Raw genomic sequence first — 18403 nt, 5'->3', positions numbered from 1 at the left:
TACACACAATTCAAGAGAGAATTCTACCATTTCATTGCATAATGTTGTGCAAACAATTTTTGGCTCCTCATTTCCTTATTTTCAAAACATTAATGGACTTCATGATCAGGCCAGAAATCCCAAAAACTTATCAGGGAGCACACTTCTTTCACAAATGGTTTTGCAATCAAATTTTATTCAGTTAAAATCCAAAAAGTTTATTTCAGCACAAAGGAAAAGTTGTGAAATTGAGTGTCATACGTTGTTTGGAGTTCAATCCTACAAACTTCCTATGGAATGCCAGCACTGGCTGCCCCACCTCCCCCACCCCACTCCCCATTGTTTTCCATAATAAAGTGGTAATTGCAATCCAGTAGTCTATGTGCAAGCCATTTTCACTATTGGAGAATTGAGAAATAAATAAGCTTGATGAAGAGCTAATTATGAAAATGTATCAACTGGAAGCAATTTTTTTTTCCTTTAAAAAAGTATTTACAGTTCTTAGCTTACAAACTATATGCAACCATTTTCATAGCTGTGAGATCATAGTTTAAATTACAAGCTCCACATTTCACACACAAAGTGAAGACAGACTAAGGGCCTGACCCAGCAATACATGTGTGTGCACATGCACGTGTGTGTAAAGAGAATTAAGTGAGCAGTAAGTGGCTCCCACTGACACCGAGCAGCTCTAACTGCACACCCACCCTGGAAGTACAGAGCCTGCTGTAGGATCAGGCCCCTACAATGAGACCTTTGCAGATGGTTCTGCACTTCTAAATGCCACTGATTTGAAGGGAGTTGCACATGCTTAGTGCTTTTCAATTAAGTTCAGCATAAGCACACTCTGACATAATTGTAAAAGAAGGAAAATTTCTATCAACGATGCAGAGACTACAGAAACAACAAGGCTTATTTACAAGACTTGCTGAAAGGAAAAACAATCCCAAATACACCTGGAACACAGAAGTAAACACCTTATACAGAAACAGTACAATGAAATCCAGTTCAGTGAAAATCTCATATCAAAAAAGCCCAATTGAAAATAAATTCATTGTGCATCAATCCCTTTGATCCTATTTATATACATAGTGGAACTCTTCTGTAAAGCAAGTTGTACCCAGTACAGAGATCTGGACCTAATACCTAAGTATTTTAACTGCTGTGTTACATTATATGTTCAGATCCGGACTACAAATGGTAAACAGATCATGTTAACTTCTGATGAAGTTAAGTATTTAGAAGACCAAATTTACAGTTGCGAATGCCATGCATTCAATAAAAGATCTCCACTATAGCTGCTAAAATAATATATCAAGCTCTTTTCTCTCCTTGGACTCCAAGAGTGAAAATGGCTTCCTGATTGGTATTTGTTAAAATTTAAGCACCAGGGATTTAAAAATTAAAAATAAAACAAAACAACCCCCTCTTAAAATAAAAAAAGGAAAAAAAAACCCAAAAAGCCTTTCTACATGGCATTATACAAACATAGGTCACTTTGCAAAGGAGACAGTTGCAAAACAACTTTTAAAAGTCAAAAGTTAGCACTGTTTTCAGAACACAAGGCACAAAACAAAAGCAGACATCGCGCCAGAACAATGAACTTCACATGAAAGCTAATACCTGACCTGTACCATCCTTAAATATCTTACAATGTTAAATAGAGAAATGAAAAAAAAATACAGCAGCAACATAATCGTAATTTTGACTTTAGAAACAGTGCGTAGACCCCTCCTGAGTTGTTTACTCCAACCATTTCAGAGACAGTAACTTAAAAGTTCTCAATGTTTGTTTCACAGGAAAAAGTTTTCAGTGTCTGAGAAGTTAAACCTTTGTTAGGCTTTCTTGGATTTTTGCTTGGTAACTTGAAAAGTTAGGAGTTCTGTCCTCATCCAAGAGAAGATGCTTAAGTAAGGTTGTTCTAGAATTAAGCCCACTGATGTACCTTACATAAAAACTGACCAGAAAAATCTATAGTCTAAATCTCTTCAACGTTTTGTTGGGAAGCCTCTACTTTCATCTTTTTAGAAGGTGGCACTCCTTCAGAGTCCTTAATGGTGGGGGGAAAGAAAAACAATCATGTTATCACTGCATTGAATTTCACATGTCCTAAACATCAAACAAGAAGCAAGAAAAAATTCCCTGCCGTGTCAGTTATGAAATACAAAGCATCCCTGGATACAAGAATGATGCAACCAAGTCAGTCTGCTTCCAAAAATCACTCCTCTACTTGCATCTTACTTCAGCTTCTTCACACTTGTATCCTCTACTCAAAAGGACAAATTTCTAGTTCCAGGCTAGAAGCCTCAGGGAACATTCCAGGCAACAGCCCTGATGCATGGTTGCACCCAGACTCCCCTCAACTCCACACCTGAGCATAACACACACCAAGTGCACATGAATTTGCTGCTGCTATAGCCAAAGCAAACTGGTTAGGCCCAGACTACTCATTAAGGCTAACTTTTAGTATTTCCTTACAAAACTAACACAGCCTGGTAGAGGAACATGAAAAGTAAACCAGACCAGTTGTAGTACTGCTCTTCAAGTCATCTGAAATGTAAGAAGGCAGTCAAATTAACCACACCAACAGGTATAAGTACATCTAATATTCTACAGCTGCTTTATTGCCATTGCCTTGGGAAACGAGCCTAAATATACACTGGCCTCCTTCCATTTGCTTTTTAGTAAAAATGTTCTTTTTCAAATGCTAAGTAATTGGGATTTTGTGTTTAAGGTTACCTGAGAGTTTTTTGATGCCTCTGTAAGTATATCATTTTCTCCAGAGGACTGAATTTCTGCTTTCTCTGAACTATTCATGGAATTATCCATTGAAGACTGTGAATTCTGTTCATCAGAGGTATCTGAAATTTCAAGAAATCATTACAAACAAAAGCATTCAGCAGGAGCTGATAATTTCACCCACATTAATAATAACAACACTAATATAATGAATTAATTTCAAACTCCATAATCAAAACCACACACTACTGCCACTTTACAAGGCCTTCATTCCACCAGCAGTATACGATTGCAGGAGTCAGTCCCTAGAGGGAGCTAAACTCCCACACGCCCTGTAACGTACAACTAAGACAATGCTATCAGCAAACAAGTTCCAACGTAACTTCGCAAAGGGCTGAATGAATGCAAGGAAAATTGCTCTGAACCAGAAGAAGCAACTACAGAACGAGGCTCAACTGTGATCATTAATGGATCCCAAACTGTGTAGCTACTCTAGCAAGGGGTGGGGTTTCTTTTCTGTCATTACTTCTCCCTTTTGTATTACAGTAATTGACTCAGGAATTAATACGGAGATTTTGGTATGATTTTCCTTGAATCTAAATGTAGTCAGGGAAGCACGTATGCTATGTAACATCTTCACACAAACAAGTTCAGACAATAACAGACGTAGGAGTAAATCCTTATATTTTACTATATCACAAACTTTTTAGCTAAGATTTTCTTTGAAGGATTCAGTTCTACTCTCATTTGGTGATGATTCAGTTGTCAAAATTCAACCCCCATTAATGATGACAACGTCAACATACTCAACCATTCCAGTATTACAAGATAAAAGCTCTAAATTTAAATTGGTTTGTGGATCTACTGAGCTAAGAACTTAATCAGGAAGGCATAATTTAATTGCTTTGCTATGGGAGAATTCTGCAACCAAATAATTAAAATATGTCCTTAACACCATTCTCTCTCTTACAATGGGATAAAGACACTTATCTTCCATAGATTATAAATACAGAACATGTTTCAATTACCCAAATACCATTTAAAGAGGTTCACAACAATCTCTTACTCCACAGAGTTTTCATTTGTGTGCAACTGTAGATTTTAGAAAATCTGGACAGAAACCAGAACTAACTTTGGAATATGTAACTAGCAAGGTTAAGAAAAAAAGGCAGGCTTACATCTTAGTTATTACTTTCACTAGGTAACAAACATTCCTACACCAACAGAAGTAACTTCCTAGGGTTTGTGTGATTAAATGGTGGCAGTCACTTTTTAAATATTATTTTAAATCATTTCTTCTTTCAAGACTGAGGTTATGACAACAACAAACTCAGTATTTGTTTTGTTTCCTCTCTGAAAAGGACTTAATGTCATTCTTTCATACAACAAGGAAGTCCAGATTGACTGGTAAGCAACAGAGATTATGGCTCATTTTTACTCAGATGCTGAGAATTCAGAAGCTATTTATTTCAAGCTGTTATTTGTTATTACTCAGTCCTTAAAACGGACAAGCAAATAAATGATACCACGCTAAAGGGTAACAGTTTTGACTGGCTTTAAGGAGGGCCTTTCAGCTTACCTTCTGAGCCAGGTTGCTCCTTTGCTTCTGACTGAGTTTCATCAGACTTTACTTCAGTGCCATCTGCTTGTGTTGCCAAATTCTGTTCTGGTGCTGGACTTGAATTGCTACTGTTTTCTTGTTTTATTGGAGAAGCATCAGCTATTGAACTCTGGTTGCTATTATCATCTGTTAAAAAAGAGTTTAAAACAAAGTCCAATTTGACAAGATCTGAATAAAAAACTATTGCTTTTTATAATTGCTCCCATTTTGTTTATTTTTCCTGTAATATCCTGATAACCCAGGACATAGTCTAGCTTGTTGGAGACCAAGTCCAGTAGCATTTACACTAACACTAGGCGTACTCCATATCATCACAACTTCTGCTCTTGCAGAATTACATGAGTTTTCTAAATGCTGTAAATAATATGATACAAGAAAACTGAGAATGTTTACTTCAACCTCTTTTAAAGGACCCAGAACTGTATAACGTGAGTTAGAACAGGTTACCTGAAACTGCCTCAATTTATAGAACAGTTAACAAAGGACCAATTAAATATTCATGCTACAAATAACCTTTGTATTACTACAATGCTCTTATGGGCAGGTGGTTCTAGAAGTACATCCCAAATATCAAAAAGCCCACAATGCTATCAAGGTACAATATAGCAGCCAGTCCTAAAACCAACAGCATCTTAAAGATAATTCTTCAGAATGCTCTCTAGACTTGAGAGACCCAAGAAGCTTGATGGTAAAAACCTTCTGCAACACAGATCACGTCTTCAGATCTAGAAGGAAACGTCCTGTTTGTGCCTTCTTTTCGTGAAAACCACTGACAGTGGTTTAAATATCTTACATAATACTTTATGGATAGCAGCAAAGCCTGCTGTAACCTTTAACCAGTAGGTTAGGGGAACTGAGACAGAAGCCCCTGATCCCCAAAGAAAAGTATCCCAGCAAAATATTAATTAAATTACTAGTACATGAGGTGATCCATCTCTCTCTGTATCGGTACAATTATTACATCCAAAGGACTTCAGAAATACATAGCCAGTGATGGGCCACCTCTTGTCAGAATAGCTTGAATATTAAGCTTACAGTGAAGTTGTACAGTATGACTTAAAAACACAACATACAATGATATAAAACAAGTTCTGTATGGGGGTAAAAGGCTTAAGAAAATTAGATTATTAAATTAAAAGTTTGCAACATGGACGAAAAATTAATCCAGTCTGTGAATAACGTACTCAATCCTTTAATCACAAGACCATACTCACTGAAAAAAAGAAAAAAAATCAAGTGGCAATAAAAATGCAAATAAAGCTGAAATGAAAAAATTACATCCTGCCAAAATACAGTCCCCTCTTATCAGCTCAAATAGTGCTGCATTCTCAACCATAATTGCTATTCAAACACCTAGAAAGCAAAAATTAAAACAGAGTTGTGCGTGCTCCTTTGTCATAAATACCACAGTAATACTCAACAGGTTCCCAGTTGGTTTTTCTTTAAGCTACTTTAATACTGCCTGACTGGGAAGCAAAAACATTTTCTTAACCAGTTAATTTCATCAGGTCAAGGTAAGAAGAAGACAGAGAACCTCAGCTTGCTCTCTTGACTCTCACTGAATTCTTCTGCTCTGATTCACTTCTTCCATTAAACAAGTACAGTACAAAACCTATACAAACAACAGTAGGTGCACCTGAGGCTTTGGAGGTCTTCTGGCTCTGCAAGCAGCAAGCTTGGCACTTAAAATAAATAAGAGCATAACATTTTGATAGTAGATATTGACATCTTTATTTTCACATACATCTCCACTAATACTATTTTCCTCCATGTACAGAGACCCAAAAAAAGGCAATTACACAACTGTTGGTACATTCACAGAACAGAAATCCAAGGTACTGAACAAATATCTGATGCCATTCTCACTCTGACCCAAACTGAGCAATGGAGAATCTGACACCGTTAGCTTACACTTCCACAGCATTGTAATAGGGTAATGTGTGCTGACCTTCTCCCACTCACCATGCATGTCCATCATCCCTGGAGAGGAGCTGTTCTCTGGAGTGGTCACTTCAGAGCCACATTTTTCATCTTTGCCTTTTTTCTTATTCTTATTTTTCTGAAAAACCAAAGGTACCACAAACAAATAATACAATCACCATAAAGAAAAAACAAAAAGCACAAGAACAGAATAGTAACAACAAGAGAAGTCCAAAAAAGTTTAAATATGGAGCCCTGTCCACTCATTACATCCGTAAGCATCTAACTTGAAGTGAGAAAGAAAGCAAGGCAATAAGCACTGATGATATCAATAATGCATTAGTCCTAGTAATAGCAGGGCTGGGTTTTTTAACTGTACTCTTCAGGACACAAAATACTAGAGGATACAGGTTTTTATCCAGAAATTCTAGTAGCAGTTAGCACTTAATCTTTTTTTTTTTTTAATCTCTAAACCACTGCACTATTTTGTAAAAAAAAAAAAGTACAACAGTTCTCAGTACTACCCCTCCTCCTGGTAGCAGAGAATCAGAGGCACAATGATTAAAAGGTTTGCTGAAACCCATTCAAAGAACTAGGGAGATGCCGGCAGGTAACTCTGTAACCAGCTGTAAAAGCAAGGTCAAAAAAATCTCTGCCATACTGGGAAGAATGAACAACACTGATGAGGGCTGAAGGTTCATGAGCTACCTGATTTCTGACTGCTTAATTCTGCTTACTGTATGGGTTATGCATATTAACACGCTGCTATCAAACGCAGTGCGTTCTCCCCTTCATATTAGGGAGCTTTGGAACACACCCAGACAACAGAATGTGTTCATAACAGGAATGATAACAGATCTAGAATTTGGACACTGAAGAAAGGCTTTTTACCTTTCTCAATGGCTTACGCTGCATAAACCTCTGCCTTCTCTATACCGAATATTGTTCCTTCATTAAAATTAAAAGCTGGATTAAGAAAAATGAGACTGGCCTAAAACAGAGCATATGCAACATAGTCCTACATGAACAATAGGTCACAACAGGGTTGAGACCAAACAGCAGAATGGACTGCAAGCATTAAAACAAAGGAAGAGACATTGGCTTCCATCACGTGGAAAATCTGCGTCTGCTAAGGGATGCAGCATTTTCAATTAAGAGGTGACGTAATCAGTCTCACAGGAGAAAGAGCCAGCTGCACTGCTTTTGGGGGATACTGCATGCCTGCTGAGAAGACAATTAAAAGCCTGACTCTAGGAAGACCACTGACCAACCTATGCATTTGGTTAGGACAACATTCTCCAACAAGGAAAGAAAATAAAATCAAGTACAATCTAAGACTGAAGAAGAAATTCAGCAAGCGAGATCTGGAAAGATTTTCCCCTTTGCATCACATAGATTATTAGGCTTTCTTAATTGCTTTAATACTTGAGAGGCAGCAAATGAAAGGAGGCAGATCATATTCTCTAAGACATAAAATAGAGGTGAAACCACATGGACTTCTTTACCCTTGCAAAATGAAAGTTCAGAGGGGATAATATCTCTCAGCTTTACTGAAGGTAAGAGAAGCACTGTGCCATTTCAGCTGCAAGGTGGGTTTGTTTGTTTGCTTAAAAAAGCTGAACCATCAGAACAATGAGGATCCACAACAGCCTTCAAAAACTAGTTAAAGGATAGAGCTTAACTTCAAAGAAATGACAAAGTGACTTAGGAACAACATGTGAATGCCTGGGGGCCGGGGGGAAGTAATCTAATCTGTGTTTGCTGAAAGAAAAACTGAAGTTTATGACTCAAAAACTACAATTAACTGCCTATAGGGATTGCTATATAAGCCCATTCATAACAGAGAATCTGACCTTACATACCACCACTCACTTTGAAAATTCATCCATAAACTAAATAGAAATTTCAAAGTTCCACAGCACCCATCATATAAGTATAGCTTAACTGAAGGAAAATAATTTTCAGAAGCCATGAACCTATGTAACCCTCTCTCCCTGTGCTCAGCTTCCTCTCCCACCCTGGAACATATAACAATAAAATAAAGACCAAACATTAAATAACTCAAAAGATAGAACAAATCTCTATAAAGAAACCAGAAAAGCCTCCCAGTTCAAAAAGTTATTTTGCAGAGATGCTCCTCAAGCTTTGAAAGACAACAGAAGGCTTATCACAACTCTGACTATCATGTAAGTTTGGGGTACAACCAAAGGCACCAAAAGAAAAAGCCTCAAGAAGAACAATGCTAATGAACCACAGGTCTTAAATTTGGACTTTGAGTCAATTTTGAGACAAGACTGTAAAACTAAATCATGTGAAAACCTTCACTGTATACATTCATGGTATTCAGTTTTCTCACAGACAGGTTAATTCTCCTTCAGACAAAGTAAAGCTACAGGACATCCCAAGGAAAGAGTACCAAACATAGGATATATGCATCCTGCTGTATATTTAATTTACTGCTGTAGCATGGATTAGTTTTATATCACTACAACAGTACCTCAATTACAAGCTAGAAGTAAAATCAATATTGAAAAACAATTTCTAAGTCCAAACAACTTTGACTTTTACATTTGTTATTTTTATGCCACATGATTATATTATGGCAAACAATCAGTACACACCAGAATATAAGCACAATGCATACACCAAACATTTATCAAAACCAGACATCACATTAGAAGCACTGTGCTGTACTGCTTGGGTTGGCTATCTTAATACAAATTATGGCAGCTCCACTAAGGTTTCCTACTCTTACTTCAGTGTTTTCCACCTATTTTTTTTAGAAAAATAGAAGTAATACACAGAGAGAATACACTCCAAAGCGGTTCCGTTTCTTTCAAGTATCAAGGAGAAAGAGGGACAATGTAACTGATGCCTTGCTACTATCCCAACCCTATTACATTATCTTGAAGAATGTTTCAAAATCAGTTTCAAGTCAACTGTGAAACAGTCATCTGAGAACAGATACAAGTTGACTCCAAAGACTTCCCACCTAAGGAACCATCCCTCCTTGCAGAGATCAATACTATCTGTAGAGCTGTTCCATCCAAAAGCTTGGAGACCCACACCACGCCAAGCCTAAAAGGCTCAAAGAACAGACAGCATCTTTTGTTCATCTCACCCTAAACGTGACTATATGCTGAACAATGCAAGACATCTGCAGGATACTTACATCATCGACCTTAGGCTCCGTTACTGGCACCCACTTGTAAATCCGTAGGGACGTGTCGCCAACCGTCACCCACTTCTTCTCCCTGTAAAATTACAATGCAGGAGAAGTTAAAGTTAAAATCTGTATTCAAAACGAAGCGATCTACTATTGTAAGTTGTCAAGATTTAAATAGGCTAATAAGTAGGATGATCTCTATTACACCATCTTTAGAGCTGCATTTTGCAAATTGTTCTTCGCATTTCAAAGATTTCTTAGAGCACTGCTAACCTCTACATTTCTGAGGGATGTTACTTGACTGGGTGAGTAACCACAGTAGCAGTAATAACATCAGGATTAAGAAGAACAGCTAATGAAAATGCAGATTTAACGCTTACAATTTTCACTTAAGTTTCTAGAGAGCAGAAGAGGTTTTTAGACCGGTGTGTTTTGATTGTCATGAAGCTGTTTAACGGTATCAAAAAACTAAATGCATTTTGATCATTGGAGGTTTCTTTCTGGGTAGAGATTTGCTGCTAGCAATTTAACACTCGCTCAACACTCCTGTCAGACACTCTGAAATCCTGGCCTTAGAACCAATAGCCCTACTGGTACCGGTATGTGCTGTGATGCAGAATTCAGACTTGGGAAAGCCTGCCTCGCTTGGATGGGGAAGGCTGAGAGCACTATCAGGGGGGAAAAGGAATAACCTACAGCACTCTGCAGACCCCTGCCAGCCAGCCGTGAAGTCATAGCATTGACAAATTGCAAAGGAAATGTGGCCGGAGGGTATCACTACATTAGGGGGTCACACAGACACAGAGTGTGGAGATGGAAAGGATGCTGAGTGCTTAGTTACAGGAGGAATTCCTTGAGGTCTCTGCATGAGAACATTAAAGGAAGGTTCAGAATGCCAGAGAAATTCCATCACATTTCTGTGATCAGTTTTCAGGTCACAGATCACCACTGCTGGTTCCTGGGTTTGCAACAGAGCTCTGCAAACAGATCTATGAGAAATTAACAATGAGGACTGATTCTCTTAAATATTCAGGAACATTTGAAATTAATTTGGCATGAGATCAAGCATTTTTTGTTATTTTATTTTTAAGAACACATTTAAATTACAGTTTCAGAATTTTGGAAGGTACAGATTAAAATAATATTATTCTTTGCAGGATGGGAGAAGCTGGATGTGACTCCAAATATGTGGTATCTCCATTTTTAGAAAGGGCTTCCAGCATCTAAAGCAGTCACGCTGTACAAATGCCACAAACATCCTCCTTACTATTTGTTTTAGCTATGAAAGCCAATCTTGTTTGTTTTCCCTATAGAGAAGATACTTCCCTATTTAAGAAAAAGAAGCTATGAATTGGCAGTTTGATACATTTTGGATCTGTTCTCAAGGATATTTTAATTAAACTACAGAACTATTACAGATCCATTTCTTTCCAGGTACGTTTAGATACATCCATTTATGTATGCTAGATGGCTGAAGTATGTCAAGAAATACTGTTACAGTAATTTGGAGCTCTACAGCTAGGGGTGACAAAAAATGACAGTGGAGATGAGAGCATGTCAGTAATGAGAGCATACTTAATTGTGAAGACATGATCATGATATATATATATTTAAGAATATAACCCAAACTAAACTCATTTCTAGTTTGGAAAACCTTTGAAATCATGGAAATAAAACCAGTTGGGCTTTTGGTTTGGGTGTAGGAGAGCTGAATGTTTATCTTTTTTTTAGATCAAGATTTTAGCCTTCTGCTATAGCAAAATATTACTTAGAGATGCTGCACTGGAAAACCAAAAGTTCAAGATACCTGTTAGCATCTCAAAGCAGCCTCACACAGCATCTTCACTGGACAGACTGTAGAACACAGGAGGAAACCTATATTAGTAACTTTTCCTTCTAGTATTTAAGTTAGCCTTGACATTTATTCTTTTGAGCTTCTAAATACCACTTTAAGTTATGATAACCTTCAGCTTCAGGGATTTTTTTTTTCTACTTTCAATACATAGTAATTCAGACAACAATGGGAATAAGGATATTCTGTGATGGAAGTAACATCAACATCCCAATCCTGCAAACACGGTTATAAAGAAAGCCTGACATCCAACTGCTGTCATTCAAATATTTCACATGTGTAAGCATTTGCAGAACTGTCAGCTTAAGACCAGAAAAGTATTAACAGGAAAAAAAGATGGCAGCACAAACAGAAATTTGTTAACAAAGAATTGTTGAACTGAATGACTTTCAGACATTTAAGATCAACAGCATAAACTCCAGAATTTACAACGTGTATTGCAAATACAAAGCTTAAGTTATTATCTGTAGTATTTATGGTATTTCCATTGAGAACCAACACAAAAATCACTAACTCCCTCCCCCCCAACCATTCCTACTCTGAACCTTCAGTTTTTTTATCCTATGTGTAAAGTCACCACCCGAGCATTCTGAACAGGGACAGTTTTTTATTTAATTAGAGCTGACAATTTACTTACACTGCCCACAAAAATTAAAGTTTGCTAAGTGCTGCCCAAACCACTAAATACTGTCAGCAACCAATTGCTGGAGTTGAACTGTGGAATCCGTGAGCTCTTGCCCCCTTTCTGTTGGGAAACCCCACACAGCTTCACCCCATGGCTTCCCGTCCACAAAGCTGACCTAGTGTTGAGTCCACTTATCCTGAGACACTGCCTAGAATTGTGCCACACTGATGCTGCTTCACCGTGGGTGAGCAAACACTGGGTTGGAATTCCTACAGCTCTGTACCCTGGTACAAAGATTGATCCACACGCTGAGCAGTGGACTGGAAAAGGTGAAAGACCATCATCAGCCTGACAGCTAACCAGGCTAAAAACATGGCAATTTTCAATTTCACACATCCACATCTACCTAACAAACTCCGCAGTTTTATTATTATTATATATATATAAAAAAACAAAAACATTTTTTCTGGTTTCAAAACTTGTGTTCACCCATGAATGACCCAAGTATAAAAACAAAGGAAATGGCATAACTTAAAATATATACTGTAATTTTCTTTCCTGTAATTGTCCACGCTGAAAAGTATCTTAAACATTTTGGTTACAGTCAGTGCAGAAACTAGACTATGCAACAGAAACAAAACCCATACGTGTATCCAAAATAGTGTTAAAATACTTCTAATTCTGAACCATATCTACACAGCATTTTAAGAACAGCCAAGGATACGTAGGGTAAGCATTAATATCAAAACTTCTTTAGTGGTTATGCCTCAGGCATCTTAATATCCTAGGAGTTATATAATTATATACTCATTTTCCCATTTCAAATAGCCCAAGACACTTAAATGTATTTATATTTTGTTTATTAACTCTAAAGCCCCAAAATTGAGTGTAAATGCCATGTATAAAAGTAATATACTGGTGAGCAAACACGGCAGTGTATATTACACTCATACATAAAGTGTCAAGGCAGCTTTTGCAGCAGCGACGAGTGCTAGAAACATTTGATGGCACAGAAACAGAAAGCCTTTGCTGCCAATATATCATCATTCAAGAAAAGGCTTTCACACTTGTTTGGCTTTCTACCGTGACTACCATCTATCATAGTGATTTGTATTTACACAAGGATTTGCTCCCACATACCCCATCTTCTGTTGATGATCATGAAGTGACGTCATAATGCTGAATTTATCACATCACACTCACTTGCATTGCAACAGAGTTTGGTGAAAATCACAGAATTATGACCTCCCTGTGGGATCAAGCAAAGGAGAAAGGGGGATGGGAAAGAAAATGCCATTATTATACACACAAAGTGCTGTCAGATGCACAAATAAAGATGTTTCTGAAATGAAGGCTTGCTTTCAGAGCACGCCTATTTCTATGCAGATGTTTGTCTAGTGACTAACATGAAGTAGCCCCAAATACACAGGGTGTTTCTTGACCACGCTACAAATACAATAAAGTATAAAGTAGTGTGAGTGGACAAACACTGATGGTCAAGGGGCCCTTCTCTCTAACTTTAGCCAAGCATGCTGCAGTAGCAGTCTCCAACTCGTACATGCCAGCACGTTTTAACAGAGTTCTGTTGAGTGTTGTAGCACGCAGCTTTTCTTACAGCAACAAGAAACATGGTTTACATATGAAAAACTCTACCTTGTACATACATCCAACTTGCACTGAAGTCAGCGAGCATATTCTGGCTCAGAAAGAAATAACCACAAGCCAGAAAATCCGTATTGTAATTCATCCATGGTAACTGTGCTTGGACTGCTACAGAAATTCACAACAGTTCCCTCGCACACCAGGTATTTTTACTTCAGCTGCCACCACGTGAACTGCAGCCTTTGCAGGCAGCCACACAGCCACTGGAGCCTGGCTAACAGGGGCAACCTGGCAGCTGCAGTCTTCTCCAAAGACATCACATTAAGTTCTGCATCCTAACTGCTTTTTGGAGCAAAAATCTATTGTAAGAAGGAAACAAGGGCAGGAAAACCTGCAGAAGCTCCACTGCAGAGCTTACACACCATATAAAATATTTTAGCAAGCCTGAATGGAGACAACAAATGGACAGACATGTTGTCTAGAAATTCTACTTCAGCTAGCTACAGTGAGAGATCCCAACCAACATTACCAGGTCACATCACCTCATGGTCTACAGTTACTCTGCTCATCATCTTCTACACTTCGTTTTAAAGTCACATCTCTCCTACAACCAGTTCCTTTCTGTAAAAAAAGACATAGCACTTTCTGATACCACTTTCAGCAGTGGTCCAAGTTCATCTCTTCTTCATGACATGCTGCCACTATCCCTATGTTATGTAAAGCTTTGATAAACAAAGCAGAAAACAGCCAAATGACTTATGCAAAGATCCTGCAACTCAATGACAAGTCAATGCAATGAGTTTTCCTCATCCTGCTGCATTCTCGTGACCAGAACACCTACTCCCAGCAGCCAAACCATGGCATAAATGTTTGGGCATCTGTCCCAAAGTTCAACAGTGCTAGTACTCACCTGCTACCCATTACAAATCTTTCTGCAAATAATTTTAATAAATCCAGCATTTGTGAGAGCATTTCCAGTGCTTTCTAATGCTGCCTGAGGCCACAATACTTTTTGCCCCTCTCTTGTTGAGAGCTCATTTAGAATCAACAAATATCTGTCAACCTTCAAAACAAAAATAGCCCTGTACCTTTCACAACTCACAGCATTACCTTTATTCTTAGCTGTTCTTCCAGCTAGACTGAAAGAAAAATAAGCACGGTTAAAAAGAAAGTTCCAAAACCCCCTTAGTTATGAAGATTTAACACAGCTGCCACACAAACACAGCACAGCCATGTATTCTGTAAGACACGTGCTAGATGTTTTCTAAAATAGAGAAGCTCATTCACGGGAGCGGTTTAAACAAAGGAGATAAGGCTACATTAATCTCAAGATAAAATCCTAACAACTTCTCTGTTTACTACTCTCAGCCAAGCTGCAGTAACACCAGAAGCACCAGGCTCTCTACCAATGCATGAAGACAGGCTACCTGCTCTGAAGGGCACAGGGTCTGGGAATACAATACACACTTCCCAAGGAAGGGATTCTGCACTGATGGAAAGCAACTTCCCATGTACCCATATAGAGATGTGGCAACAGGAGCACACAGCAGGGCTGCAAAGCAGGGCTGCCACATGCCTTCCCACATCAATAAAGCAGGGCAGCACGCACTGGAGCCATTCAACATCCACAGTATGCATGATCTGAATCTGCTCCTGTTTGGTACTGAAATGCAGCACTCCAAGTGCACGGTCCAGAAAACTCTTGCATGCAAGGTATTTTAATCTTCAGCGGCTGCATCTCTACAGAAGAGCTGTGGATGGCAACAAATTGCTCCTATTAAGCAAATGAAACTGTACACTCGAAATTGCCTATGTGGCAGCTCCTCTCAGGATGCAGGAATTCCTAACACAAAGTTCAGTTTCACAGCACAAGTCTTTTCAAAACATTTAAACCACGGAACACTGAATTTCTTTTGCTAATTTTCCCACTGTTCTTCACTGCAGGGTGGGGAAGAAATAATGAGATTTGCCATTAAACCGTGATTCCCTTAAAAATAGGGAAAATGGTTTAAGGAAATACTTGTGAGATACACACACAAAAGCCATAAGAACACTTCTGACCATAATCACAAGAAACGCTGCATGATTTTGTACCATAACTCCTGAAAGGGCACACACGTCCAGCCTATTAGTTTCACGTTTGCAGCCTTCTTTGTTTTAATTATATATAGAGAGAGATAGGAAGTTTTGTTACTTATATACATTAACTACATTATATTTTTTATTTGTGGGCAAAGACAATTTCCTCTTCACTCAACATAGCCCGGGCAACCCCAAAGGTTAGATACTCAGGCTTGAAGCGAGCTGGCTTTTGGTGAGGGTTCAAGTGTACAAAATCTATTTATGTCATAAGATCTGTTTTACAGGTGAAGCTGTAGCAACTGACTTGATGGCAGAGCACCCTTGCCATGGGAAAAAGAGCTAGACAATCTGTTGAATGATCAGGGTCCTGCCTCTGCCCCCCTCCAACATCCACAAACCAGGACTCAAAGGAGGTATGCTGCGCTCATGAATGAAATACCCACAGCCAAAATAGTACAGTCCCACACAGCCAGCAACGCGGCCGTGCGATCAGAAGCACTGTCTCATCGCTGTACACCATTCAGACCCTTTGAAGCTGACCACTCAGTAAGCAAACAGCACTTGAAAGCAGCATCAGTGCAGAAGAGAGTTCCTGAGTGCGCTGCCGGACTGCTCAGCCCCACGCACAGCGGGTGGATGCTTTGAAATCCCCATCCCGTGCCCGGCATTATCAGGCGCACGTTGCCTCCTTTGTGCAGCTCTGGCCAACCGGCCCGAAGAGACAAATCCATGCCTCCAGAAAAGCAAACGCACCTACTTCTGTTAGATGCTTTTAACAAAACCAAAGCGTTATCTGCGGATGGGAACAGAAGCACTCCTTATTTCGTCAGGTCCAAAGAGACAAAGCTTTCTGCGGGTTTCAAACATTTAAACACATTCAAAGCTCCGCACACAAAGCCTCCAACTCCGCGGAGAACACGGTTCTCCCCCCACCGCTCCTCACCCCACCTGCGAGCACCAACACCTCGTGCTGATTCCCATAACACGAGCAGAAAAATAAAGACAAAAGGAGAAAATGCCCCAAACGCTTTGAAGGCCTAACAAAAGCGCTCCGCTCCGCCGGGGTACAGCCTTGAGGTACACAACAAAGCCGACCCGGGCGGCACTTGCGCTCCCTCCCCGGCTCCGCTCGGGGTCCGCGGCCGCACGGCGTTCCACGCCTGCGGAGCTCCGCAAACCTCACGAAGTTGGTGGCTTAACGCACGCCTCGGAAAGCGGCGGGCTTAAGGAATACGTGGGAACTAAGAGCAGGCTGCTGGAGTTTCACAGCGGGATTCGGAACGCTGCTGCCCGCGAGGGGAAACCTCACGCAGGGCCCGGCGGAGGGGCTCCGGGGGTTGCGGGCCGGGGGCTCGGCCGCACAATGGAGCCGCCTCTCGCCCTCACACGCCGCCGCCTCCGTGTGACGGGCAGCAGCGAAATGGCTTCTGGGTGCCGCCGCTCCCCGCCCCCCGCCGGGCTCGGGCCCCCGCGGGGCGCTGAGGAGGGGGAGGGGGGGGGAGCGGCGCGGGGTCCCGGCGCGGCGCGGCGCGGCCCGCTCACCATTTGCGCACTTTCTCGATGGCCGCCATCACCCGCTTGATATCATCCTTCGCCCGGCTCCGGGTCTCGGCCCGCACCGACCGGCCCGACATGCTGCTGGGGGTTTGGGGAGGGAGGGGAGGGGCAGGGCGGCGGCCTCAGCGGCGGGAATGCAGCGCTCGGCGCGGCTCGCGGCGTCCGTCCCTCCGTCCTGCCCGCACGCACAATGCTCCCACGGCTCGGCTCGCTTCGGCTCCGCTCGGCTCCGCCCGCCCGCCGGGGCCCGCACGCTGCGCACGCGCAGTTCGCTCCGCCGGCGGCAGCCCGCGCGCGCGCGAGGCGGGAGGGGCGCCGTGAGGAGAGCGCTGCCATGGCGGAGGGTCGTCCTCCCCGGCGCAGCCCCACGCTGTTCCCTCAGCTTCTGCCCTCGGTCACCGCAGAGAGATGTACGGCAGCCCCTCTGCTGCCCTGCGAGCGGCCACGGCCCGCCGTGAGGCCCTTCAGCCCCCTCCAGGCTGGACAAACCCAAACGCTCCTCATACACCCCCTCCTCCTGACCCAGATGGGCGTCACGGCCCCACGGTACACCGAGCTCTGTGCTGCCGGACCTCCCAATAAACCAGCATCGCTAATTGCACGGCTGCAGATATTTCCAGGGCGCGTAGCAGTGATCCCTGTTTAAAAAACATTGCCACCGAGAGGAACGCTTCTGAAGGGCCCGCATTATTATTCAAAGTGATGCTGAGGATGATGGAAAGAAGGAAGCGCGTTTAACAGCACTTCACTGATCTTTCCGCGGCAACTTGTGTCAGCCTCATTATGCTGTTTATACAAACACCGTAAGATGCTGTCCCATCGGCATTACGCTGCTAATTGGAGCTGCTGCTTTCAGAAGGGAAAACAAAGTTTTAAAGGCCAAAATGGAAACCTGGATTTAACGTATATCACAGCGTTCCTTGCCTTGCTGAAGTCTGATAGCTTTGTCTGCGTAATTACAAATCTGTTCTAACCTATCCAAGCATTTTATACAGAACATTTATCAGTGTATGTAATCAATACCTCTATATAGCTCTTTTGCTGATGGGTTGTACGAATAAATACGCCCTTTGCATAATGGAAATAGACTACATCTGGTATAAGCCCAACTGAAAAGAATACTGGGACGTCTCTAGCCAGGGGTAGGGGTGATCCGTGCAATAGGAGTGCACCAATCACTGTGCCATGCTCCACAGACACTGAGCGTTCCCTCCAGACCGATGTTCTCCAGGGGCTTAGTGAACTAAGGTAGATGTCTTT

General features: G+C 41.1%; 1 protein-coding gene across 2 annotated transcripts; it reads right to left on the bottom strand.

Moving 5' to 3' along the window:
• Positions 1 to 939: 939 nt before the first annotated feature.
• BCL7A (BAF chromatin remodeling complex subunit BCL7A) lies at positions 940 to 17370 on the bottom strand. Of its 2 annotated transcripts, XM_065739221.1 has the most exons (7): positions 17129 to 17209; positions 13043 to 13151; positions 9432 to 9513; positions 6302 to 6398; positions 4298 to 4465; positions 2719 to 2840; positions 940 to 2029 (listed from the first exon to the last, which is right to left on the bottom strand). In XM_065739221.1, exons 2-7 carry the CDS (start codon positions 13075 to 13077, stop codon positions 1958 to 1960), a joined length of 576 nt encoding a protein of 191 aa, XP_065595293.1. In that variant the 5' UTR covers positions 13078 to 13151; positions 17129 to 17209; the 3' UTR covers positions 940 to 1957. The 2 variants fall into 2 exon arrangements, with proteins under 2 accessions (XP_065595293.1, XP_065595291.1); XM_065739219.1 differs by lacking the exon at positions 13043 to 13151 and having other exon boundaries at positions 17129 to 17370.
• Between the last annotated feature and the right edge of the window lie 1033 nt (positions 17371 to 18403).

This window comes from Cyrtonyx montezumae, unplaced genomic scaffold (genome assembly GCF_038088225.1).
Source record: "Cyrtonyx montezumae isolate F1298 unplaced genomic scaffold, pur_monq_1.0 scaffold_23, whole genome shotgun sequence".
In the NCBI taxonomy this organism is placed as follows: Eukaryota; Metazoa; Chordata; class Aves; order Galliformes; family Odontophoridae; genus Cyrtonyx; species Cyrtonyx montezumae.
Note: the sequence above shows the minus strand (reverse complement) of the source record. Positions and strands in the feature narration are given on the sequence as shown.

Bases quoted from the DNA above. Each gene is read 5' to 3' on its own strand.
- BCL7A (XM_065739219.1), bottom strand. From the start codon at position 17,220: ATGTCGGGCCGGTCGGTGCGGGCCGAGACCCGGAGCCGGGCGAAGGAT. The intron at 6,399-9,431 runs GTAAGTATCCTG...TTGGTTTTTCAG, and splicing joins CGGAGCCTAAGGTCGATGAT to AAAAATAAGAATAAGAAAAA. The intron at 2,841-4,297 runs GTAAGCTGAAAG...TTGAAATTTCAG, and splicing joins GGAGCAACCTGGCTCAGAAG to ATACCTCTGATGAACAGAAT.